We start from the raw sequence: 25,479 nt of genomic DNA on the forward strand, positions 1-25,479 counted from the left end.
GGCGCGGGGCGCGATCATGGCGTGAGTCAGCTGTTGCGAGGCCTGCGAGGGGCGTGGGTCACGGGCCAAGGCCAAATACACAGATGGGTATCGACTCTCGGTGTGTGTGGACCGCGGTCGTACGTGCGGAGCTCAAGGAAGTCTAACATATCGCGCCGTGAAACCTTTAGCGAACCCATCACAATCATGTGCCATCCATGCTCAAAGTTCGGTCGACTTTTCTGATTTATATTAAAGCTTTGGACCAAAGGCCCAACTTGGATAATCAGACGTGAGCTCGCACCCATTCCATTCACTCATACAACACATTTCGATGCATCCCATTCTAAACAGCAGCAGTCGGCGGAAATTCCAGATGTCTACATACATTCCAATCTACATTAAGCAAACAAAACACGGAAGAAGGCGAAGAGAGATACTTTTGGATTTGTTAGAATGTACATTATGGAAAGAACGGGTTTTTTTGCACGGCCGTATCCCATGTTGACTCCAAAAAAGGTAATTCGCTCTAAACTTAACTGGCACAGTAAAGATAAGTTGGCAAATGAATAAACCAAAGCGATGTGCGAGGTTTAATCCAGTCATATGTACAAAACAGTAAACACGGTCGTAACTTGTCCTGAGTGGGTGGCAGGCAGAGATCAACGCTTTTGAGAGATACACAAGATTTCTTCGCGACATCGCGGCACTGCTTGACTAGATATGTTGTTCTAATCAAATTGAAAGACAACACATTTAAGCTCATAAAAGCTACAGGTACAAAACGGTACAAATTGCGTATATACAAATAGGTTCGTTGTCGTAGGTATTCGTCGTTGTCTTGGCTGGTGTCATTTCGCGCGGGATTGTCATTTGATGCGAGACGAGGCCGGCGTCCTCGGGTCAACTGAAGAGCTTCTGCTACTGCTACGGTCTGCCTGTCGCCTTCAGGTCCACCAGCTCGCCAGCACCCGGATCGGCTGAAGACGTAGTCGGCAATTAACAAAACAACACATTTACAGAAATGCCAGTGGGTATGGAGATAACCATCATCGTTTAAATACGGACACACACACACAATGATAAAAGCACCACAAAACAAATTACTCAACGGAAATGTGCTACGCTTTTAGGAGTCATGCTACCAATGCCGCGGTTTTCGAAGTGACATAATTTGAATGTATGCATAACTATATCATTTGACATTTAGGTCGTGCTTCACAAGGTACGGAATGGTATTAAACCCAAGGCCATATTAAACCCACAGACATTACGCACGTTGTTCTAGTATTAGGTAGATTAAGACGAATTGTATTGTGTTGTATTGTAATTTGTAGTACAGTCTGTCTTAACAGTACCGCGCAAAGTAACAGTGGATCCATCGAGCCTGACCGAGGAAGGACTGCTGGATTTGTGTCACCGAAACAATGGATATCCTCGTCCATTCCCCAGGTCAATTGATTCGGTGACTTTTAAATTATAGCAGGCCCTTCCTCGGTCAGGGTTCATGGATCCACCGTCACTTTGCGCGGTACTTTTAAGACAGACTGTACAATACAATAAAATCAGTAACAAACGCTATAGTATCCGTTTACATGAGCATACCTTATTTTCTTAGCGCTCCTATCACAGTCGTCTTGCTGCCTTTGGGTCGTCCGCGGTTCTTAGCTACCCTTGGTGGCATGGTGAGCGTGTGCAGCTGCACGTTCCTCGCATCATGAGTTGAGATCCGAGAGGTGGATGGACCCGTGGATGGACCTGCAACGGAAGGTGGCACAGTCACCGTCCTTACGGGGGGGACCCCAACTATGGGAGACGGGCCGATGCCGATAATCGGGGACAGGGAAACTTCCGCCCGACCAGCGTCATCACACTGTGACGGAGACTGCGACTGCGACCTGTGGACAAGCCCGGAGCCAGACGGCGCGTCAGAGGGGCCACACGGGAACACAAGATTTCTGCGAGCTGCAAGAGGCTTGGTGGCGCCGTGTGAGCCAGCCCGAGGGGCGACCACTGACGGCGACATTACCCCTGTAAAAATGCCGCGATTAGGGGTTTCCGCCGGCGATCCAGCCCACGAAGGAGACACCACTACGCGGCGTGGTGTCATTCGACCGCTGTAATCAGGCGTACGTGTTTTGGTCAGTGGCGATGGTACTGCCGGCTGATAACCCTGAGCGGTGGGACGAGAAGAGCAAGACACCTGATCAGGAGATGGGATCTCAGCAGGTGGAGCAGCGCCAAGCCGCAGTGGACTGTCGAAAAAGCCGGCAAATATGTCAAAGTTAGGTCGCTCATCTTCTGCTGGCCTTGATCTGCTGGTTGCAGTGAGCAGAGCTCTCCCGGTCGGCTGTGACTGTCCACCTGTTGGAGAGTGGAGATCAGTCAGGTCGGCGTCGGCTACATCGCTGGGCGGTGCATCTGTGGGCAAATCAGAGTCGTTAGTTGGCACGCCATCGACTTCTTCTACGATGAGGAAGGAGCGGCGCTGCTGTAAAAAGTGGAGCATGGTGGTAAGTTTATCCAGGAGTTGGCGGTGCTCTGCTCCGGTGAGCTCGCAGCCCACGGATGCGATCTGCGAGGTGACGTTGAGCAGCTGCCGGTACCGCTCACGCTCCGTCCGTGGAGGCTTCCCTGGTGGCAGTGAGCGGGTGGACACAGACGGAGCGAATGGTACTCGACAATCCAGCTGGGCCTCCAGGTGATCGGCAGCGAACGACAAAAGCCATTTCTGCCCCACCAGCTCCTGAGAAAATAGACACATGCCTTGCTCGAGTCGTACTGCCATGATATGGCGACAGGGCAGGCTGTAGTGCCGGTAGAAGAGGCAGTCGCACGCTGTGGAGCTAACGGCCACCCTTCCCGCCCGGTCACATGCAGTCAGCCCTCCCGGTGAGTCGACCAGTGTTACGGTGGCAGACTCCACCAGCTCGTCCTGCAAAAGAGACAAGGCAAACGAGGTTACGTGACGCTGGTATTGGTCCAGTTCGGCGAAGCGACAGCTGGTTGGTCGTTTGTTGACCTCTGCATGAATCTCCGCGTTCCTGTCGGCACGCACTGTGGTCAAGACGGTCAGGTAGGACTGAATGAAGTTTGGCAGAGTGTCGTTAGTTCTGCAGACAGACTTCATTTTGCCGTGAAGCGACTCTAGGTGGTTGTTTGTGAAGACACCAGACATGGCTGCCCCAGACAGACCTCGCACCCATTCCCCTCTAATTTCGTCCCAGTTGTCCTTAAGATATCTGTCTGTGGCAGGATGTCTGATGTCTTCACGGAGACGCCTATACTCAGTCTCGGAACTGGCGAAGACGAGCTGCTGCAGAACCCCCAGGATCCGCTCTCGCTCTCCCTTCTCCACGCTGGCGAGGTTCAGCTCTCTTCTGAAGGACTGCAGGACGTGGAAGCTGCAGAGAAACTGGTCGCAGTCCGGGAAGACGTCCTTGATGGCAGCTTTCTCCGCACGGTCCTTGTCGGTCAGCCACACCTGAAAACAGAAGTTGCAGCTCATTAATTGACACTTGTGAAACAGCTCTTATCCTTACACCTAACCAGGCTTAGCCTCTGAACGTGATGATCGACATAAGGCAGATTTCGAATTTATTCGCCCTGCAACATGGCATAGCGCAGGGTACTAGTTGGACGATATTCTATGAAAAAAGCATAATAACGCGTGAATGCCGAAAAGTATTTGATGCATGTACCTTATACAATATACATCTTAAGCCAGCCGAGTAACTGATCTTACATGATCAAATAGTATCAATTTGTATGACCCATTTATTCTACACGCATGTTTACTTTGGTGATAGATGCTGCAGCTGTGTTGTGTTCCCGGAAAACACGAAGCATGGCGCCAATCATGTGAGCCGTCTCGTTGGTCACCAGGAAGACGGCGAGAGGGACGCCACGTCCAAACGAATCTACAGTGAGAATCGTGAAGACTGGCGTCCGGATGTCCAGAAGTTTGTAGGTCGAGTCCATGAGGAGAAGGTCAGGAAACTTCTCGTAGGCGCTCCGCATCTCCTGGTCCTGAAAGAAAAGGCCGCAGACAGTACCGGCATCCTCGACGACAGTGGATGCAAATCCGCGCTCGCTCAGAATGGAAATAGCGGCTTCCAGATCAGGTTGTCCATTTTTCGGTACGCGCAACACGTTGTTCAGGTCGTGGCGAGTAAGCACTTTCCCATACTGATCTAGCATGTGCTGGCGGATACGCTTTTTGTCAGCACCGACCCGATGGAACTGTCGGGCAACTTCCTTTTCGTCCTCCGTGAGGCGGCGGTTCTCAGGCTCGAGCATGAAACTAGCCTTGGAAACTGTGTGAGAATGCTCGAGGTTAAGTTCTTTCACCACAAGTTTCAAGGACTTGTCCAATATCACGGTGATGAGCACGGGACAGTCTAACTTCTTAGTCTTTGTGCTTCGCACACGATCGGCTTTACCGGCGTACTTCCGTCCCCCGTGAGTGCACGCCAACTTAATCAAACGATACTTCTTTTCCTCTATGAAAGCATCCTTGTCATCCCTGTTTGAGATTGTCTTTGAAATGTAGTGACCAGGGGACGATTGCAAGAAGCTACGAAGTGTCACTGAACTGGACTTGAAAAATTTTGAATTTGTTTCCTTTTCCAGAACACTAATGCACGCTTCCAGATCGCCAAAAGAAGAGAAAGAGTCACCTGCCTTTAACGCGGCCATGTCTTTGCTGTCCACAAGATGCCGGTCGTCTGAAACAGCAAAACATAAACATTAAACATGTACAGCAAAAGCAACATTCTGCGATTTGTGACATGACATCAGACATGACAGAGACATAGCATTGATAGTGGCCGGGGGGCGGGTACACTAGCATGGAAAGCCGAAAATCAACAGGACTAGACCAGAAGCTAGGAACAGAGTCACCAGGGGCAGAGGCAGAGCCGTAATAGGGCAGCTAAAAGCATGTAGAACCAACAGTGGGTCCAAGTAAGCCAGGACCAGGGCTAAACGAAGGATCACACGGAACAAGGGGAGCGCATGGTCCCCCGGAGCATTGACTGGATCACCAGGAGCAAGAGTTGGGCGGGCGGGCGGACGGACGGACGGACGGACGGAACGACCGACAGGCAGACAGTGACAGGCAGACAGACAGTGTGAGTGCCAGGGCTGTAAGAGCCGCCAGAGGCAGGGGTAGGACTACCAGGGCAGGGTTAGGGCAACTAGGGACAGAGTCAGGGAAACCAGGGCAGGGGTATGGCTAGGACCACCAGGGGCAGGGACGGGGACACCATGGACCAGGGTAGGACCACCAGAGGCAGGGATAGGGAGGGAGGGCCACCAGGGGCATGGATAGGGCCACCAGGAGCTGGGGGGGGGGGGCAATCAGGGAAAGGGTAGGGGCTAGGTCAACCAATACCCATTCGTGCAAAACTATCACCTTTAAAATTTGACCTTTTTTGACCTTTTTTGACCTCACCTTGACCAGAAAGTGACCTAAGCCGTACCTGATAGTCTTATAAACAACACCATTGAGTTGGAAATGAAAAATTGGCCATAAAACATGCATCACACAGCCTTAGTACCTAAAGTTAGGTTCATGTGACCTGACCTGTGACCCTTGGTGACCTGACCTGGTAATGTCAGTGACCTCTTATAGCAACATATGTACTAGGCAACTGACGCCCTATCGCTGATTCTCGACAAAATGCGTTTTCTTCGGTGTTATAGCGCATTCCCTAGATGACCCGTGAACGGTGAAACATTTCATCTTTGACCTGACCTGTGACGTCATCGGTGACCCCGAGGTCAATGAAATTTGGTTTTCCTCGACAAATTTGACAGGCCTTTCGAACGCCGTTTGAATTTTGCGGATCCGTCCAGTAGTTTCGGAGATACGAGAGGGGGGCAAAAAATAGCCCCCCACCAGGTCGCGTTATAAACAGACCCCACCAGGGCGCGGGTTAAGGTCACCAGGGACAGGGTTAGGGCCAATAAGGGCAAGGGTAGGACTACAGGGGCAGGAGTAGGTACTAGGGCAGCCAGGGGCATGGATAGGACCACCAGGGACAGGGATAGGGTCATAAGGAGCTAGGACAACCAGGGGCAGGGCCGCCAGGGGCAGGAGTAGGTGCTAGGGCAACCAGGGGCAGGGGTAGGACCACCAGGGACAGGGATAGGTGCTAGGGCAACCAGGGGCAGGGGTAGGACCACCAGGGGCAGGGGTAGGACCACCAGGGACAGGGATAGGTGCTAGGGCAACCAGGGGCAGGGTAGGACCACCAGGGACAGGGAAAGGGCCATAAGGAGCTAGGGCAACCAGGGGCAGGGGTATAGTTAGGGCCACCAGGGGCAAGGGGTTAAGGCCACCAGGGACAGGGGGTTAAGGCCAACAAGGGAGGGGCAGGGATGGGCCGCCAGGGACAAGAGTGGGAGCTAGGGCAAGCAGGGGCAGGGGCAGGGATGGTGCCACCAGGGACAAGAGTGGGTCCCACCAGGCCCAGGAGCAAGGTCAGGGCCACCAAGGGCAGGGCAAGGTGCTACGTTAACCAGGGGCAGGGATAGGGCCAACAGAGGCTGGAGTAGGACCACCAGGGGCAGGAATAGGGCCACCAGGAGCTAGGGCAGCCTGGGCAAGGGTAAGGGCTAAGGAAACCAATACAGGGTTAGGGGTTCTGGCAACCAATGCAGGGTTAGAGGCTATGGCAACCAATGCAGGGTTAGGGGCTATGACAACCAGGGGCAGGGTAAGGGCCACCAGACACATGGATAGTCCCATCAGGAGCTAGGTCAACCAGGCCAGCGGTAGGGGCTTGGGCGCCCCACCAAAGGCAGGACGAGGGCCTAGGACAGCCAGGGGCAGAGATAGGGCCACCAGGGGCAGGGGTAGGTCCACCAGTGACCAGGGGCAGGGTTAGGGCAGCCAGGGGCAGGGTTAGGGCAGCCAGGGGCAGGGTTAGGGGACAGGGACAGGGGTAGGGCAACCAGGGGCAGGGGTAGGGCAACCAGGGGCAGGGCTAGGGCAGCCAGGGGCAGGGAAACCATGGCCAGGGTAGGGCTAGGACCAGCAGTAGGTAGAGCGACCAGGGGCACGACCACTAGGGGCAGGGACGGGGACACCATGGAGCAGGGTAGGACCACCAGGAGCAGGGATAGGGCCATCAGGGGCATGGATAGGGTCACCAGGAGCTGGGGGCAATCAGGGAAAGGGTAGGGGCTAGGGCAGCCAGGGGGTGGGGGTGGGGATAGAGCTGCCATGGGCAGGAGTAGGTGCTAGGGCAACCAGGGGCATGGATAGGGTCACCAGGGGAGGAGTAGGGTACTAGGGCAACTAGGGGCAGGGTAAGGCCATCAAAGGCAGGGAGAGGGCCTGGGACAGCCAGGGGCAGAGATAGGGCCACCAGGGGCAGGGCTAGGGCAACCAAGGGGCACCGGGCAGGGGTAGGGCAACCAGGAGCAGGGCAGTGCTAGGGCAGCCAGGGACAGGGGCTAGGGCAGCCAGGGGCAGGGAAACCATGGCCGGGGTAGGGCTAGGACCACCAGTAGGTAGGGCAACCAGGGGCCGGAATGGGGACACCATGGAGCAGGGTACTGGGTAGGACCACCAGGAGCAGGGATAGGGCCATCGGGCCTCGGGGGCATGGATAGGGCCACCAAGAGCTGGAGGCATTCAGATTCAGGGAAAGTGTAGGGGCTAGGACAGCCAGGGGAGGGGTGGGGATAGGGCTGCCATGGGCAAGGGTAGGGCTAGGGCAACCAGGGGCAGGGATAGGGCCACCAGGAGCTAGGACAACCAGGGCCACCAGGAGCTAGGACAACCAGGGACAGCAGTAAGGGCTAGGGCAGCCAGGGGCAGGAGTAAGACCACCAGGGGCAGGGGTAGGACCACCAGGGGCAGGGATAGGGTCACCAGGGGAGGAGTAGGGTACTAGGGCATCTATAGGCAGGGTAGGGCCACCAAAGGCAGGGCGAGGGCCTAGGACAGCCAGGGGCAGAGATAGGGCCACCAGGGGCAGGGGTAGGTCCACTAGTGACTAGGGGCAGGGTTAGGGCAGCCAGGGGCAGGGTTAGGGCAGCCAGGGGCAGGGTTAGGGCAGCCAGGGGCAGGGTTAGGGCAGCCAGGGGCAGGGTTAGGGCAACCAGGGGCAGGGCTAGGGCAGCCAGGGGCAGGGAAACCATGGCCAGGGTAGGGCTAGAACCAGGGGCATGACCACTAGGGGCAGGGACGGGGACACCATGGAGCAGGGTAGGACCACCAGGAGCATGGATAGGGCCATCAGGGGCATGGATAGGGCCACCAGGAGCTGGGGGCAATCAGGGAAAGGGTAGGGGCTAGGGCAGCCAGGAGGGGGTGGGGATAGGGCTGCCATGGGCAGGAGTAGGTGCTAGGGCAACCAGGGGCAGGGATAGGGTCACCAGGGGAGTAGGGTACTAGGGCAACTAGGGGCAGGGTAAGGCCATCAAAGGCAGGGAGAGGGCCTAGGACAGCCAGGGGCAGAGATAGGACCACCATGGGCAGGGCTAGGGCAACCAAGGGGCACCGGGCAGAGGTAGGGCAACCAGGAGCAGGGCAGTGCTAGGGCAGCCAGGGACAGGGGCTAGGGCAGCCAGGGGCAGGGAAACCATGGCCGGGGTAGGGCTAGGACCACCAGTAGGTAGGGCAACCAGGGGCCGGAATGGGGACACCATGGAGCAGAGTACGGGGTAGGACCACCAGGAGCAGGGATAGGGCCACCAGGAGCTGGAGGCATTCAGGGAAAGTGTAGGGGCTAGGACAGCCAGGGGAGGGGTGGGGATAGGGCTGCCATGGGCAAGGGTAGGGCTAGGGCAACCAGGGGCAGGGATAGGGCCACCAGGAGCTAGGATAACCAGGGACAGCAGTATGGGCTAGGGCAACCAGGGGCAGGAGTAAGACCACCAGGGGCAGGGATAGGGTCACCAGGGGAGGAGTAGGGTACTAGGGCAGCTATGGGCAGGGTAGGGCCACCAAAGGCAGGGCGAGGGCCTAGGACAGCCAGGGTCAGAGATAGGGCCACCAGGGGCAGGGGTAGGTCCACCAGTGACTAGGAGCAGGGTTAGGGCAGCCAGGGGCAGGGTTAGGGCAGCCAGGGGCAGGGTTAGGGCAGCCAGGGGCAGGGTTAGGGCAGCCAGAGGCAGGGAAACCATGGCCAGGGTAGGGCTAGGACCAGCAGTAGGTAGGGCGACCAGGGGCACGACCACTAGGGGCAGGGATGGGGACACCATGGAGCAGGGTAGGACCACCAGGAGCAGGGATAGGGCCATCAGGGGCATGGATAGGGCCACCAGGAGCTAGGGGCAATCAGGGAAAGGGTAGGGGCTAGGGCAGCCAAGGGGAGGGGTGGGGATAGGGCTGCCATGGGCAGGAGTAGGTGCTAGGGCAACCAGGGCCGGGGCAGGGATAGGGCCACCAGGAGCTTGGACAACCAGGGGCAGCAGTAAGGGCTAGGGCAACCAGGGGCAGGAGTAAGACCACCAGGGGCAGGGATGGGACCACCAGGGGCATGATTAGGGCCACCAGTGGCAGAGTTCGGTACACCAGGGGCACAGGGTTAAGGCCAACAAGGGCAGGGGAGAACCACCTGGGGCAGGGATGGGGCCACCAGAGACAGGAGTAGGTGCTGGGGCAACCAGGGCCAGAGGCTAGAACAACCAGGGGCAGGGATAGGACCACCACTAGAAGGGCCACCATGGGCAGGGGTAGACCAGGCAGAGGCAGGGGAGGGACCACCAGGGGCAGGGCAGGGACCAACAGGGGCAGAGCAAGGGCTGTAATGGACAGGGGTGTTGTGAGTGTCAGGAGCAGGAGTAGATCTAGGAGCAAAGGAAGGGCCATGTGTTACAGGGCCAGGGCTGTAAGGAACTGGGATGTGAGTGCAATCACTGTATGGGTCTGAAGGGGCAAGGACAGATTTTCCAGGAGCATGGGTAAAACCAACAGGGCCAGGGGCAAGGCCACCAGGAGCAGATATGGGGCCACAAGGGCCAGGGTGTGAGTGAAATGGTCAGCAGCACTAATGACGGAGGTTTGGCCACATCCAGGGGCAGAGGTAAATCCATCTTCCATGCGCAGGGGTTAGCTGCCGAGGGCAGGGTGAGGGTTTTTGCATGCAGAGGGGCGAGGGCAGGGGTGGGCCAACTGCCAAGCCTTGGGACTTGCAGTGGCACTGGCAAGTGGCAGGAAGGTTTATAGCAGCTAGAATTTGACTGGTGAATTTGAAGATGGTTAAAGGATGCATTTTGCATTGGACATTCCAATTGTAAAAACAAGTAATACAAAGAAAGTTCTTTTTATAGTAAGGGTCAATTTTGGGAAAGTTGAATAAAATACATTAAGTGGGAGATCATTCATTTTATTAGATTAATTTTATTTTTACTACGACGCTGCAAAATATTTTAAGCCATATCAACAAAACTATTATGAGCACACATCACTTACACATTTGGATTTTTCTGGGGCCCTGTTTCATGACAACACTGACCCTACCCAGGTATTGGCACTGAGGTTCCATGGAAACTAAAGCAGAATTGCCAATTTTGTTTTACATTTCCATAGAAACTGAACACCAGTGCCTGCTAGCATCGGGTAGCATAACACATTAAAACATGGCCCAGGTGCCACACAAGGGGTGCTCCTTACAATACCTAGTCCTAGTAGGTGCTGGCAGCATGTCACTCATGGCACAGGGTTTTGATTTAGCAGTAATATTTTTAATTGATTGTTCCGCACATATCGACTTAGGATGAAATGAATGATAGCTCAGAGAGACGAGACCACAAACTAGCTAGGTAATGCAATGCAAAGATAAGTACCAGGTGGCATCACAAAAAAAATTACGCACAGGCCATGCTGGCGTCACAGTGTAAACACCGAGCTGCCTGGATAATACTATTTTACGAGAAAGCTATCTCATCAACTGGGCCACAAAGAAAACTGCTAGCTTACAAAAAAGCATAGCAAAATAGCAAACAAATAACACAACTTTTGTATCATAGCCTCAGCCTCCCTTGGGTCAATCAAGCCAACTGAAACTGCCTGCAATTAATTCTACATTGACATTGATCAAATGGAAGTACAGGAAGTACTTACGCTAGGAATTCAAGCATCATTTGTGTACTACACTAACCATTGTCTACAAAAATCATGCTTTCAGCAAATTGCTCACCCTCAACACTCCAGATTCACCACAGACGCCTCCAGCTCGCCAACCGGTCCCCAGCCGAACGGACGCGGAAAGACCGGCGCGCACCCCTTGTCCCGCGGCCGACGCAACCCTTTCTTTGTTAAAATTCGCGCGGGACTTTGTGCGCATGCGCAGGCCCCATTACGTCACAGACTGGACGTGATTTTAGCACGTCAAGCCGCTGGAGTAAATCTACTTCGATCTGACGTGATTTTGGTCGCATTTTCCCCTGTGCTTAAAACTACTCCAGTCCGACGTCATTTAATCCCATGCAAAGCCGTGTGTAAAACTACTCAGAACCGAGAGTTGACGTGAAATAAGCAGGTACCGGTTGGTGTGTAAATCTACTCAGAACCGACGTGAAATACACAGTCGGTGGCGTTTTGAGTAATTGTACTTCTGACTTCATAAACACGCTTCCTTCAATCAAATGGATGCATTTTAGACAGATGTGGCGCATGTTTGCATCAAAAGCATTATAGAGTTCACGTCCATCAATTGAGCAGCAGATTGATATTCGCGAATATCAAACTAAAAATTCGATATTCGGACGGGAAACGCAATAACTCAAGAACCAGTGAACCGATTTTGATGAAAATGCCCTCATTCGATTCCTCGTTCCTTATTGCAGGTTGACAGCGATTTCCAGGTCACTAGGTCATGACCTTCAAGGTCAAGGTCAAGGTCAAAGGACGGGGAACGCTCTACAGCCTAAAGTTACCGTCCGATTGGCTTGTAAATGGTCTCAATCGATTCCTCGACCCCGATTCCAGGTTGACAGCGATTTCCAGGTCACTAGGTCATGACCTTCAAGGTCAAGGTCAAGGTCAAAGGACGGGGAACGCTCTACAGCCTAAAGTTACCGTCCGATTGGCTTGTAAATGGTCTCAATCGATTCCTCGACCCCGATTCCAGGTTGACAGCAATTTCCAGGTCACTAGGTCATGACCTTCAAGGTCAAGGTCAAGGTCAAAGGACGGGGAACGCTCTACAGCCTAAAGTTACCGTCCGATTGGCTTGTAAATGGTCTCAATCGATTCCTCGACCCCGATTCCAGGTTGACAGCGATTTCCAGGTCACTAGGTCATGACCTTCAAGGTCAAGGTCAAGGTCAAAGGACGGGGAACGCTCTACAGCCTAAAGTTACCGTCCGATTGGCTTCTAAATGGTCTCAATCGATTCCTCGACCCCGATTCTAGGTTGACAGCGATTTCCAGGTCACTAGGTCATGACCTTTAAGGTCAAGGTCAAGGTCAAAGGACGGGGAACGCTCTATAGCCTAAAGTTACCGTCCGATTGGCTTGTAAATGGTCTCAATCGATTCCTCGACCCCGATTCCAGGTTGACAGCGATTTCCAGGTCACTAGGTCATGACCTTCAAGGTCAAGGTCAAGGTCAAAGGACGGGGAACGCTCTACAGCCTAAAGTTACCGTCCGATTGGCTTGTTAATGGTCTCAATCGATTCCTCGACCCCGATTCCAGGTTGACAGCGATTTCCAGGTCACTAGGTCATGACCTTCAAGGTCAAGGTCAAGGTCAAAGGACGGGGAACGCTCTACAGCCTAAAGTTACCGTCCGATTGGCTTGTAAATGGTCTCAATCGATTCCTCGACCCCGATTTCAGGTTGACAACAATTTCCGGGTCACTAGGTCATGACCTTCAAGGTCAAGGTCAAGGTTCGCGAATATCAAACTAACAATTCGATATTCGGACGGGGAACGCAATAACTCAAGAACCAGTGAACCGATTTTGATGAAAAGACCCTCATTCGATTCCTCGTTCCTCATTGCAGGTTGACAGCGATTTCCAGGTCACTAGGTCATGACCTTCAAGGTCAAGGTCAAGGTCAAAGGACGGGGAACGCTCTACAGCCTAAAGTTACCGTCCGATTGGCTTGTAAATGGTCTCAATCGATTCCTCGACCCCGATTCCAAGTTGACAGCGATTTCCAGGTCACTAGGTCATGACCTTCAAGGTCAAGGTCAAGGTCAAAGGACGGGGAACGCTCTACAGCCTAAAGTTACCGTCCGATTGGCTTGTAAATGGTCTCAATCGATTCCTCGACCCCGATTCCAGGTTGACAGCGATTTCCAGGTCACTAGGTCATGACCTTCAAGGTCAAGGTCAAGGTCAAAGGACGGGGAACGCTCTACAGCCTAAAGTTACCGTCCGATTGGCTTGTAAATAGTCTCAATCGATTCCTCGACCCCGATTCCAGGTTGACAGCGATTTCCAGGTCACTAGGTCATGACCTTCAAGGTCAAGGTCAAGGTCAAAGGACGGGGAACGCTCTACAGCCTAAAGTTACCGTCCGATTGGCTTGTTAATGGTCTCAATCGATTCCTCGACCCCGATTCCAGGTTGACAGCGATTTCCAGGTCACTCGGTAATGACCTTCAAGGTCAAGGTCAAGGTCAAAGGACGGGGAACGCTCTACAGCCTAAAGTTACCGTCCGATTGGCTTGTAAATGTTCTCAATCGATTCCTCGACCCCGATTCCAGGTTGACAGCGATTTCCAGATCACTAGGTCATGACCTTCAAGGTCAAGGTCAAGGTCAAAGGACGGGGAACGCTCTACAGCCTAAAGTTACCGTCCGATTGGCTTGTAAATGGTCTCAATCGATTCCTCGACCCCGATTCCAGGTTGACAGCGATTTCCAGGTCACTAGGTCATGACCTTCAAGGTCAAGGTCAAGGTCAAAGGACGGGGAACGCTCTACAGCCTAAAGTTACCGTCTGATTGGCTTGTAAATGGTCTCAATCGATTCCTCGACCCCGATTCCAGGTTGACAGTGATTTCCAGGTCACTAGGTCATGACCTTCAAGGTCAAGGTCAAGGTCAAAGGACGGGGAACGCTCTACAGCCTAAAGTTACCGTCCGATTGGCTTGTAAATGGTCTCAATCGATTCCTCGACCCCGATTCCAGGTTGACAGAGATTTCCAGGTCACTAGGTCATGACCTTCAAGGTCAAGGTCAAGGTCAAAGGACGGGGAACGCTCTACAGCCTAAAGTTACCGTCCGATTGGCTTGTAAATGGTCTCAATCGATTCCTCGACCCCGATTCCAGGTTGACAGCGATTTCCAGGTCACTAGGTCATGACCTTCAAGGTCAAGGTCAAGGTCAAAGGACGGGGAACGCTCTACAGCCTAAAGTTACCGTCCGATTGGCTTGTAAATGGTCTCAATCGATTCCTCGACCCTGATTCCAGATTGACAGCGATTTCCAGGTCACTAGGTCATGACCTTCAAGGTCAAGGTCAAGGTCAAAGGACGGGGAACGCTCTACAGCCTAAAGTTACCGTCCGATTGGCTTGTAAATGGTCTCAATCGATTCCTCGACCCCGATTCCAAGTTGACAGCGATTTCCAGGTCACTAGGTCATGACCTTCAAGGTCAAGGTCAAGGTCAAAGGACGGGGAACGCTCTACAGCCTAAAGTTACCGTCCGATTGGCTTGTAAATGGTCTCAATCGATTCCTCGACCCCGATTCCAGGTTGACAGCGATTTCCAGGTCACTAGGTCATGACCTTCAAGGTCAAGGTCAAGGTCAAAGGACGGGGAACGCTCTACAGCCTAAAGTTACCGTCCGATTGGCTTGTTAATGGTCTCAATCGATTCCTCGACCCCGATTCCAAGTTGACAGCGATTTCCAGGTCACTAGGTCATGACCTTCAAGGTCAAGGTCAAGGTCAAAGGACGGGGAACGCTCTACAGCCTAAAGTTACCGTCCGATTGGCTTGTAAATGGTCTCAATCGATTCCTCGACCCCGATTCTAGGTTGACAGCGATTTCCAGGTCACTAGGTCATGACCTTCAAGGTCAAGGTCAAGGTCAAAGGACGGGGAACGCTCTACAGCCTAAAGTTACCGTCCGATTGGCTTGTAAATGGTCTCAATCGATTCCTCGACCCCGATTCCAGGTTGACAGCAATTTCCAGGTCACTAGGTCATGACCTTCAAGGTCAAGGTCAAGGTCAAAGGACGGGGAACGCTCTACAGCCTAAAGTTACCGTCCGATTGGCTTGTAAATGGTCTCAATCGATTCCTCGACCCCGATTCCAGGTTGACAGCGATTTCCAGGTCACTAGGTCATGACCTTCAAGGTCAAGGTCAAGGTCAAAGGACGGGGAACGCTCTACAGCCTAAAGTTACCGTCCGATTGGCTTCTAAATGGTCTCAATCGATTCCTCGACCCCGATTCTAGGTTGACAGCGATTTCCAGGTCACTAGGTCATGACCTTTAAGGTCAAGGTCAAGGTCAAAGGACGGGGAACGCTCTACAGCCTAAAGTTACCGTCCGATTGGCTTGTAAATGGTCTCAATCGATTCCTCGACCCCGATTCCAGGTTGACAGCGATTTCCAGGTCACTAGGTCATGACCTTCAAGGTCAAGGTCAAGGTCAAAGGACGGGGAACGCTCTACAGCCTAAAGTTACCGTCCGATTGGCTTGTTAATGGTCTCAATCGATTCCTCGACCCCGATTCCAGGTTGACAGCGATTTCCAGGTCACTAGGTCATGACCTTCAAGGCCAAGGTCAAGGTCAAAGGACGGGGAACGCTCTACAGCCTAAAGTTACCGTCCGATTGGCTTGTAAATGGTCTCAATCGATTCCTCGACCCCGATTTCAGGTTGACAACAATTTCCGGGTCACTAGGTCATGACCTTCAAGGTCAAGGTCAAGGTTCGCGAATATCAAACTAACAATTCGATATTCGGACGGGGAACGCAATAACTCAAGAACCAGTGAACCGATTTTGATGAAAAGACCCTCATTCGATTCCTCGTTCCTCATTGCAGGTTGACAGCGATTTCCAGGTCACTAGGTCATGACCTTCAAGGTCAAGGTCAAGGTCAAAGGACGGGGAACGCTCTACAGCCTAAAGTTACCGTCCGATTGGCTTGTAAATGGTCTCAATCGATTCCTCGACCCCGATTCCAGGTTGACAGCGATTTCCAGGTCACTAGGTCATGACCTTCAAGGTCAAGGTCAAGGTCAAAGGACGGGGAACGCTCTACAGCCTAAAGTTACCGTCCGATTGGCTTGTAAATGGTCTCAATCGATTCCTCGACCCCGATTCCAGGTTGACAGCGATTTCCAGGTCACTAGGTCATGACCTTCAAGGTCAAGGTCAAGGTCAAAGGACGGGGAACGCTCTACAGCCTAAAGTTACCGTCCGATTGGCTTGTAAATAGTCTCAATCGATTCCTCGACCCCGATTCCAGGTTGACAGCGATTTCCAGGTCACTAGGTCATGACCTTCAAGGTCAAGGTCAAGGTCAAAGGACGGGGAACGCTCTACAGCCTAAAGTTACCGTCCGATTGGCTTGTTAATGGTCTCAATCGATTCCTCGACCCCGATTCCAGGTTGACAGCGATTTCCAGGTCACTCGGTAATGACCTTCAAGGTCAAGGTCAAGGTCAAAGGACGGGGAACGCTCTACAGCCTAAAGTTACCGTCCGATTGGCTTGTAAATGTTCTCAATCGATTCCTCGACCCCGATTCCAGGTTGACAGCGATTTCCAGGTCACTAGGTCATGACCTTCAAGGTCAAGGTCAAGGTCAAAGGACGGGGAACGCTCTACAGCCTAAAGTTACCGTCCGATTGGCTTGTAAATGGTCTCAATCGATTCCTCGACCCCGATTCCAGGTTGACAGCGATTTCCAGGTCACTAGGTCATGACCTTCAAGGTCAAGGTCAAGGTCAAAGGACGGGGAACGCTCTACAGCCTAAAGTTACCGTCTGATTGGCTTGTAAATGGTCTCAATCGATTCCTCGACCCCGATTCCAGGTTGACAGTGATTTCCAGGTCACTAGGTCATGACCTTCAAGGTCAAGGTCAAGGTCAAAGGACGGGGAACGCTCTACAGCCTAAAGTTACCGTCCGATTGGCTTGTAAATGGTCTCAATCGATTCCTCGACCCCGATTCCAGGTTGACAGCGATTTCCAGGTCACTAGGTCATGACCTTCAAGGTCAAGGTCAAGGTCAAAGGACGGGGAACGCTCTATTACAAGCCAATCGGACGGTAACTTTAGGCTGTAGAGCGTTCCCCGTCCTTTGACCTTGACCTTGACCTTGAAGGTCATGACCTAGTGACCTGGAAATCGCTGTCAACCTGGAATCGGGGTCGAGGAATCGATTGAGACCATTTACAAGCCAATCGGACGGTAACTTTAGGCTGTAGAGCGTTCCCCGTCCTTTGACCTTGACCTTGACCTTGAAGGTCATGACCTAGTGACCTGGAAATCGCTGTCAACCTGGAATCGGGGTCGAGGAATCGATTGAGACCATTTACAAGCCAATCGGACGGTAACTTTAGGCTGTAGAGCGTTCCCCGTCCTTTGACCTTGACCTTGACCTTGAAGGTCATGACCTAGTGACCTGGAAATCGCTGTCAACCTGGAATCGGGGTCGAGGAATCGATTGAGACCATTTACAAGCCAATCGGACGGTAACTTTAGGCTGTAGAGCGTTCCCCGTCCTTTGACCTTGACCTTGACCTTGAAGGTCATGACCTAGTGACCTGGAAATCGCTGTCAACCTGAAATCGGGGTCGAGGAATCGATTGAGACCATTTACAAGCCAATCGGACGGTAACTTTAGGCTGTAGAGCGTTCCCCGTCCTTTGACCTTGACCTTGACCTTGAAGGTCATGACCTAGTGACCTGGAAATCGCTGTCAACCTGGAATCGGGGTCGAGGAATCGATTGAGACCATTTACAAGCCAATCGGACGGTAACTTTAGGCTGTAGAGCGTTCCCCGTCCTTTGACCTTGACCTTGACCTTGAAGGTCATGACCTAGTGACCTGGAAATCGCTGTGAACCTGAAATCGGGGTCGAGGAATCGATTGAGACCATTTACAAGCCAATCGGACGGTAACTTTAGGCTGTAGAGCGTTCCCCGTCCTTTGACCTTGACCTTGACCTTGAAGGTCATGACCTAGTGACCTGGAAATCGCTGTCAACCTGCAATGAGGAACGAGGAATCGAATGAGGGTCTTTTCATCAAAATCGGTTCACTGGTTCTTGAGTTATTGCGTTCCCCGTCCGAATATCGAATTGTTAGTTTGATATTCGCAAACCTTGACCTTGACCTTGAAGGTCATGACCTAGTGACCCGGAAATTGTTGTCAACATGGAATCGGGGTCGAGGAATCGATTGAGACCATTTACAAGCCAATCGGACGGTAACTTTAGGCTGTAGAGCGTTCCCCGTCCTTTGACCTTGACCTTGACCTTGAAGGTCATGACCTAGTGACCTGGAAATCGCTGTCAACCTGGAATCGGGGTCGAGGAATCGATTGAGACCATTTACAAGCCAATCGGACGGTAACTTTAGGCTGTAGAGCGTTCCCCGTCCTTTGACCTTGACCTTGACCTTGAAGGTCATGACCTAGTGACCTGGAAATCGCTGTCAACCTAGAATCGGGGTCGAGGAATCGATTGAGACCATTTACAAGCCAATCGGACGGTAACTTTAGGCTGTAGAGCGTTCCCCGTCCTTTGACCTTGACCTTGACCTTGAAGGTCATGACCTAGTGACCTGGAAATCGCTGTCAACTTGGAATCGGGGTCGAGGAATCGATTGAGACCATTAACAAGCCAATCGGACGGTAACTTTAGGCTGTAGAGCGTTCCCCGTCCTTTGACCTTGACCTTGACCTTGAAGGTCATGACCTAGTGACCTGGAAATCGCTGTCAACCTGGAATCGGGGTCGAGGAATCGATTGAGACCATTTACAAGCCAATCGGACGGTAACTTTAGGCTGTAGAGCGTTCCCCGTCCTTTGACCTTGACCTTGACCTTGAAGGTCATGACCTAGTGACCTGGAAATCGCTGTCAACCTAGAATCGGGGTCGAGGAATCGATTGAGACCATTTACAAGCCAATCGGACGGTAACTTTAGGCTGTAGAGCGTTCCCCGTCCTTTGACCTTGACCTTGACCTTGAAGGTCATGACCTAGTGACCTGGAAATCGCTGTCAACCTGGAATCGGGGTCGAGGAATCGATTGAGACCATTAACAAGCCAATCGGACGGTAACTTTAGGCTGTAGAGCGTTCCCCGTCCTTTGACCTTGACCTTGACCTTGAAGGTCATGACCTAGTGACCTGGAAATCGCTGTCAACCTGGAATCGGGGTCGAGGAATCGATTGAGACCATTTACAAGCCAATCGGACGGTAACTTTAGGCTGTAGAGCGTTCCCCGTCCTTTGACCTTGACCTTGACCTTGAAGGTCATGACCTAGTGACCTGGAAATCGCTGTCAACCTGGAATCGGGGTCGAGGAATCGATTGAGACTATTTACAAGCCAATCGGACGGTAACTTTAGGCTGTAGAGCGTTCCCCGTCCTTTGACCTTGACCTTGACCTTGAAGGTCATGACCTAGTGACCTGGAAATCGCTGTCAATCTGGAATCGGGGTCGAGGAATCGATTGAGACCATTTACAAGCCAATCGGACGGTAACTTTAGGCTGTAGAGCGTTCCCCGTCCTTTGACCTTGACCTTGACCTTGAAGGTCATGACCTAGTGACCTGGAAATCGCTGTCAACCTGGAATCGGGGTCGAGGAATCGATTGAGACCATTTACAAGCCAATCGGACGGTAACTTTAGGCTGTAGAGCGTTCCCCGTCCTTTGACCTTGACCTTGACCTTGAAGGTCATGACCTAGTGACCTGGAAATCTCTGTCAACCTGGAATCGGGGTCGAGGAATCGATTGAGACCATTTACAAGCCAATCGGACGGTAACTTTAGGCTGTAGAGCGTTCCCCGTCCTTTGACCTTGACCTTGACCTTGAAGGTCATGACCTAGTGACCTGGAAATCGCTGTCAACCTGCAATGAGGAACGAGGAATCGAATGAGGGTCTTTTCATCAAAATCGGTTCACTGGTTCTTGAGTTATTGCGTTCCCCGTCCGAATATCGAATTGTTAGTTTGATATTCGCAAACCTTGACCTTGACCTTGAAGGTCATGACCTAGTGACCCGGAAATTGTTGTCAACCTGGAATCGGGGTCGAGGAATCGATTGAGACCATTTACAAGCCAATCGGACGGTAACTTTAGGCTGTAGAGCGTTCCCCGTCCTTTGACCTTGACCTTGACCTTGAAGGTCATGACCTAGTGACCTGGAAATCGCTGTCAACCTGGAATCGGGGTCGAGGAATCGATTGAGACCATTTACAAGCCAATCGGACGGTAACTTTAGGCTGTAGAGCGTTCCCCGTCCTTTGACCTTGACCTTGACCTTGAAGGTCATGACCTAGTGACCTGGAAATCGCTGTCAACCTAGAATCGGGGTCGAGGAATCGATTGAGACCATTTACAAGCCAATCGGACGGTAACTTTAGGCTGTAGAGCGTTCCCCGTCCTTTGACCTTGACCTTGACCTTGAAGGTCATGACCTAGTGACCTGGAAATCGCTGTCAACTTGGAATCGGGGTCGAGGAATCGATTGAGACCATTAACAAGCCAATCGGACGGTAACTTTAGGCTGTAGAGCGTTCCCCGTCCTTTGACCTTGACCTTGACCTTGAAGGTCATGACCTAGTGACCTGGAAATCGCTGTCAACCTGGAATCGGGGTCGAGGAATCGATTGAGACTATTTACAAGCCAATCGGACGGTAACTTTAGGCTGTATAGCGTTCCCCGTCCTTTGACCTTGACCTTGACCTTGAAGGTCATGACCTAGTGACCTGGAAATCGCTGTCAACCTGGAATCGGGGTCGAGGAATCGATTGAGACCATTTACAAGCCAATCGGACGGTAACTTTAGGCTGTAGAGCGTTCCCCGTCCTTTGACCTTGACCTTGACCTTGAAGGTCATGACCTAGTGACCTGGAAATCGCTGTCAACCTGGAATCGGGGTCGAGGAATCGATTGAGACCATTTACAAGCCAATCGGACGGTAACTTTAGGCTGTAGAGCGTTCCCCGTCCTTTGACCTTGACCTTGACCTTGAAGGTCATGACCTAGTGACCTGGAAATCGCTGTCAACCTGCAATAAGGAACGAGGAATCGAATGAGGGCATTTTCATCAAAATCGGTTCACTGGTTCTTGAGTTATTGCGTTCCCCGTCCGAATATCGAATTTTTAGTTTGATATTCGCGAATATCAATCTGCTGCTCAATTGATGGACGTATAGAGTTCAGTGATCAAAAGTGACATTCGCGAAACACGGCGTGCCCCGTGCGATTTGTTGGTATTATTGAAATTTGATATGTGATGCACGAGGCAGTTGAAAGACTTTGAACCGGGTTTGCATGATGTCATCAAGTCATGCTCTTTCACTTCACCTGAAAATGTGCAAGCTTGTCGTGGAGGCATCCGTTGAGGAAAGTACGAGCTGGGGAGACCTGTACAAGCTTTTGCCGCAATTGCGCCATGCGCTGGCCTGCACAGTTTGTGGGTGCATTATCGAGGAACCAAGAAGTCCATCAGATCAGCATTGTCAACATAGTGTGTGCAAGAGCTGTGTTGGCGGAAAGAAGCGCTTGAAGCCATCATGCAGTTACTGCAAGGACTACCAATTATATGTTCCGAACCAGCAACTGAAGCTCATCGTTGATGCCTTCAGGAAGACATGTCAGTATCTGCAACATACTAAAATATATGAAAGGTTAAACTCTTTTTCTCTGAATGGTGGCAAGTCAAGTCTTGTTGAACTGATTCAAGAAGGAGCAGACAATGAGCAACCAAATGAGTGGGCTGTGAAGGAAGATGGAGATACCATGAGAGAAGTCCCTGTGGTGAAAAGTGAGATTGTTGACTCAGAACATTCCTCCAATGAAGGGGTTTCCTACCATGCCAACATCCATATATCCAGCCAAGTGAGTATGCCTCTGGTCACTTCTCCTCAGATCATTCCCTCACCATCACCTGGCATTCAGTCACAACCATGTCCAAGCCCTGAGGTTCATTTTGCCCATCAGCCTGTCATGTCCCATGTGCCTCCTTCCCCACAACCTCCCTCCTTGCCTCCCCCACCCACATCGACACCAGTGTCTCATCCATTTTACTCCATGTTCTTTTCAAGTGATGGAGGAAGAACTGCGAAACTTAAAGCACCCTCAGAGCACCCTAACCACCACAGGCTTCCTGTGGCAGCGGCATTCAGCCAACCTGCGGAGCGCATCCCGAGCAGGTTGGGGCCCGTCGGTGGTATCAGTGGATCAAGGATGGTACCCAGGAAGAAGGTGCAGAGGGGCTGCCGATGTGGAAATGCAACCCCCACTCCAGGCAAGCTCACTTGCTGTGGACAAAGGTGCCCCTGCTATGTTGAGTCAAGGGCCTGTCTAGACTGCAAGTGCAGAGGATGCAGAAATCCTCACAGGCCTGGTGGGAAAAAAGTGAGACCACATATTCCAAATCAAGAAAGCATCAAGGTTCATGAGCTTCACCAACCACTGCACCAGACAGTTGTTCCAGAAGCTGCGCCCAACTCACAGCAGCCTCAGCAGCAGCAGCAGCAGCAGCAGCAGCAGCCTCAGCAGCCTGTGTTCCAGCCCATGAGGATAGACTCTCCCCATCACCCAGCTGGTGGGTTGCCACCAGTCCATCATGTCATTCACATGCAGCATCCCATGTTTCAAGCACCCATGTTCATCAACACAGTTCCAGTGGCAACCATTGCCAATAGTGTATTCATGACAGACTCATCCCAGAACAGTGATTCAATAGAGGTGTGACACAGTGCATCATCCTAGGCTTTAGTCTTGCTGCTAACTTACAACATTACTCAGGCCATCTTCACTGTGGTGAGTAGATGTTTGCACTGTTGCTGTGAATTTGAGCTGTAAGGGTGGGCTGGAGGCTTGAGTAGCGGTGGCTGAATGGCTTGCTATGTACAAATTAAAACTCTGAGTGGAGTTTCTCATTTGTTATGTACCTATCTGATGTGCCACTGTGCTAGTTCAGATGCATTCTTATGTTCCCTTGTGCTAAAGATGTGTCTTGCCTGGTACCTTTTAGAAGCATGACTGAAGTGTATTGACTTGTCTGGAGAATGACAGTGGTCTTATTTGCAGGCACGTACTGAGTAGGACAAGTTTTAACATTGTCAGCTCTCTGGATAATTTTAGCATTTATGCATTGATTTTCATCACATCCAGAACCTTTCGTTAACAAGGCGTCTCAGAATCCTTATCATCGTCACTGTCAAGTTATGTATTTGTGTGTGTCAAGCTGGTATACCTAGTCCATGTTATGGACTGTTGCGTACTGTCCAGAATGGCATTAGGTTCTTACAATTATGTGCATTTTTGTCCTATGATCTTTATTTGCATTTTGTTTTCATCAGGCGGCTTTGCCGATCCATCTCATAGTTACCTTTTAAAGGCATAAGACTTCTTCCACTCAGGCATCAGTTGTGAAGAAATCGAAGTAATATATTGTGCAATTGTACTTCTGTTTTTAATGTTGACCTTACTACTGGCTATCGAGGGTCTGAGGGTGGTCGATCCGACTGACGAGCGTACTCCGTGTGCCAACGCCATCTGTGGCATTGGCCCGGCGCTGTACCGTCGCGCTGGGCGAACCGTTGGCGCTACTGAAACGGCCTTGGGCGCCTGGTGATGATCCAACTGCAGTTACCCAGCCGGGGCGACAGATGGCACCGCAGTGCCGGCCTCGGAGACGCACCCGAGGCTGCCCATCTGTCGGTCGTAGTACTTAGGTGAATCAGCAATGTCTGGCTTACGGGGTTCAAGGCAGCTGCTGCTAAGGCTCAAATATAACTTGTGCGAAAATTATTTGATCCATGGCGTAGGAACTGGAAAAATGTATGCGGATACTTTACTGCATACTTCTTACGCCCGAGGACACTCAGTAGGCACCATGAATGCGTGCTGCCAATCTATCGGCGCATGCACGCTATGTTGATGGGAATTCGACCCGTCGTTTTCTCTCTACTCCATATTTTGTTGGTCTTTTAAAATCCATCCCTGCCGGGATTCGAACCCGGGACCTTTGGATTAGAAGTCCAACGCGCTATCCACTGCGCCAAAGCTGGGGAACATTAGTGTTGCCAGCGGGGGAACTCCAAACGGAAAGAGGGAAGGAGAAAGAAAAGATTTTGTAATACATTTCGGCCCAATGTAAGGCACTCATTCTCAACTACGAGCATCCAAGAGCTCACTGAGTCAATATCGTCGCCCTCCCTTAATTCCGTCGGGAGATATTCCACGCGAAAGCCATGGTTCCTTTCTTGTGATCGGGAGGTATCAATTGAAGTCTTTGATGATAGTTTCCTATGCTGGGGAATGGGCGTTGCAGTCTCTCCCTCGACCAATCAGAGGGCGGAACCGATCGACGATCTACCGGTTTCGAGTCTGGTGGAGCAGTGGACCTCTTATGAGCTTTAGCAAAAGGTGCTGGAGATGCCGGAGATGCGTATGCTCTACTGAAGCAAGATTCAGTCGTATCGGTAGAATGCATCCCGGAGCCAGCAAATGTAAACAAACGTTGGACAAAGCACGTGAGTCTGGCGAACATACGGCGCCAAGTGTAGGTCATTAATTTTTTTACATCAATGGCATGCATGGGCAGTGTTATGCTGAATATATTTATGTTGAAAGTCTTGAAAGTGGGTAGAGAAGAAGGTACCTTGTCAGTATCGATTTCTGTTTCAGTTTTGCATCGACATTGTTAGAGGTTCCAACGTATTTGATTGGTATCACCGGAGTTGTCATAATGATAAGGTTTGCATGGAGGATGTCAAATAAAAGGACATTATATTTTAGTCAAAATAAATGCATTGTTCATAGGTTTATTAAGTATGATTTAATTTTATTGAGAGCAAGCATTTTTGAAATAATTACACTGTTTAAGCTTAAAACAGTAGACGCCTAAAACATGGAAATTTTATATGAAGGCCCTCTGAAGCACCGTACTACTGTTGACAGAAAACAATGGGGAAAAGTCACAAAGCCTTTGGACAAGCCATCTGGGCCCAGCGCCTGAAAAAATTCGCACAACAAAAATGCTGGACGCCGGACATGGGCAGCAGGCCCGGTCCGAGACAGCCAAGGGCTGTCCTTGACCTGTATAACAAGGTGAGTTGGAGACATATTGAGCTTAGATCGCCTACCATCAATTGTTAACTTTCCGAAAAATCTACATTTTCTTAGTCTCTTATCTTAGTCTTCTTAGTCAGAGGTATACAGAGGTCTATGGTAATTGGTATGTATTATCATTAACATAATATATGATTGTATTTGTGTTTCAGGTCCAAAGATGCCCACGGCAGTGCGGCAGCCAGCAGCCGCTGACCTTCCGGGGGGTGGCTGCGCTGCAAAGAGGCTGTAACTGA

General features: G+C 51.6%; 2 protein-coding genes, 1 long non-coding RNA gene and 1 other non-coding gene across 6 annotated transcripts; 2 read left to right on the forward strand and 2 right to left on the reverse strand.

Moving 5' to 3' along the window:
• Positions 1 to 214: 214 nt before the first annotated feature.
• Positions 215 to 11,566, reverse strand: LOC122374180 (protein FAR1-RELATED SEQUENCE 2-like). Of its 2 annotated transcripts, none has more exons than XM_043352784.1 (4): positions 11,139 to 11,566; positions 3,778 to 4,706; positions 1,585 to 3,463; positions 215 to 959 (listed from the first exon to the last, which is right to left on the reverse strand). In XM_043352784.1, exons 2-3 carry the CDS (start codon positions 4,675 to 4,677, stop codon positions 1,586 to 1,588), a joined length of 2,778 nt encoding a protein of 925 aa, XP_043208719.1. In that variant the 5' UTR covers positions 4,678 to 4,706; positions 11,139 to 11,566; the 3' UTR covers positions 215 to 959; position 1,585. The 2 variants fall into 2 exon arrangements, with proteins under 2 accessions (XP_043208719.1, XP_043208720.1); XM_043352785.1 differs by having other exon boundaries at positions 11,063 to 11,380.
• Positions 11,567 to 21,326: 9,760 nt separating this feature from the next.
• On the forward strand, positions 21,327 to 23,573 carry LOC122374182 (E3 ubiquitin-protein ligase MSL2-like). The gene has a single exon (XM_043352786.1). It carries the CDS (start codon positions 21,434 to 21,436, stop codon positions 22,856 to 22,858), a length of 1,425 nt encoding a protein of 474 aa, XP_043208721.1. The 5' UTR covers positions 21,327 to 21,433; the 3' UTR covers positions 22,859 to 23,573.
• A 532-nt stretch (positions 23,574 to 24,105) lies between these two features.
• Trnar-ucu lies at positions 24,106 to 24,180 on the reverse strand. The gene has a single exon. It is a non-coding gene; the product is annotated as a tRNA-Arg (tRNA).
• Positions 24,181 to 24,501: 321 nt separating this feature from the next.
• LOC122374186 lies at positions 24,502 to 25,478 on the forward strand. Of its 2 annotated transcripts, none has more exons than XR_006255169.1 (3): positions 24,502 to 24,645; positions 25,073 to 25,222; positions 25,396 to 25,478. It is a non-coding gene; the product is annotated as an uncharacterized LOC122374186 (long non-coding RNA). The 2 variants fall into 2 exon arrangements; XR_006255170.1 differs by lacking the exon at positions 24,502 to 24,645 and adding an exon at positions 24,711 to 24,776.
• The last annotated feature ends 1 nt before the right edge of the window (position 25,479 follows it).

Source organism: Amphibalanus amphitrite, unplaced genomic scaffold (genome assembly GCF_019059575.1).
Source record: "Amphibalanus amphitrite isolate SeventyFive unplaced genomic scaffold, NRLGWU_Aamphi_draft 001616F_arrow, whole genome shotgun sequence".
In the NCBI taxonomy this organism is placed as follows: domain Eukaryota; kingdom Metazoa; phylum Arthropoda; class Thecostraca; order Balanomorpha; family Balanidae; genus Amphibalanus; species Amphibalanus amphitrite.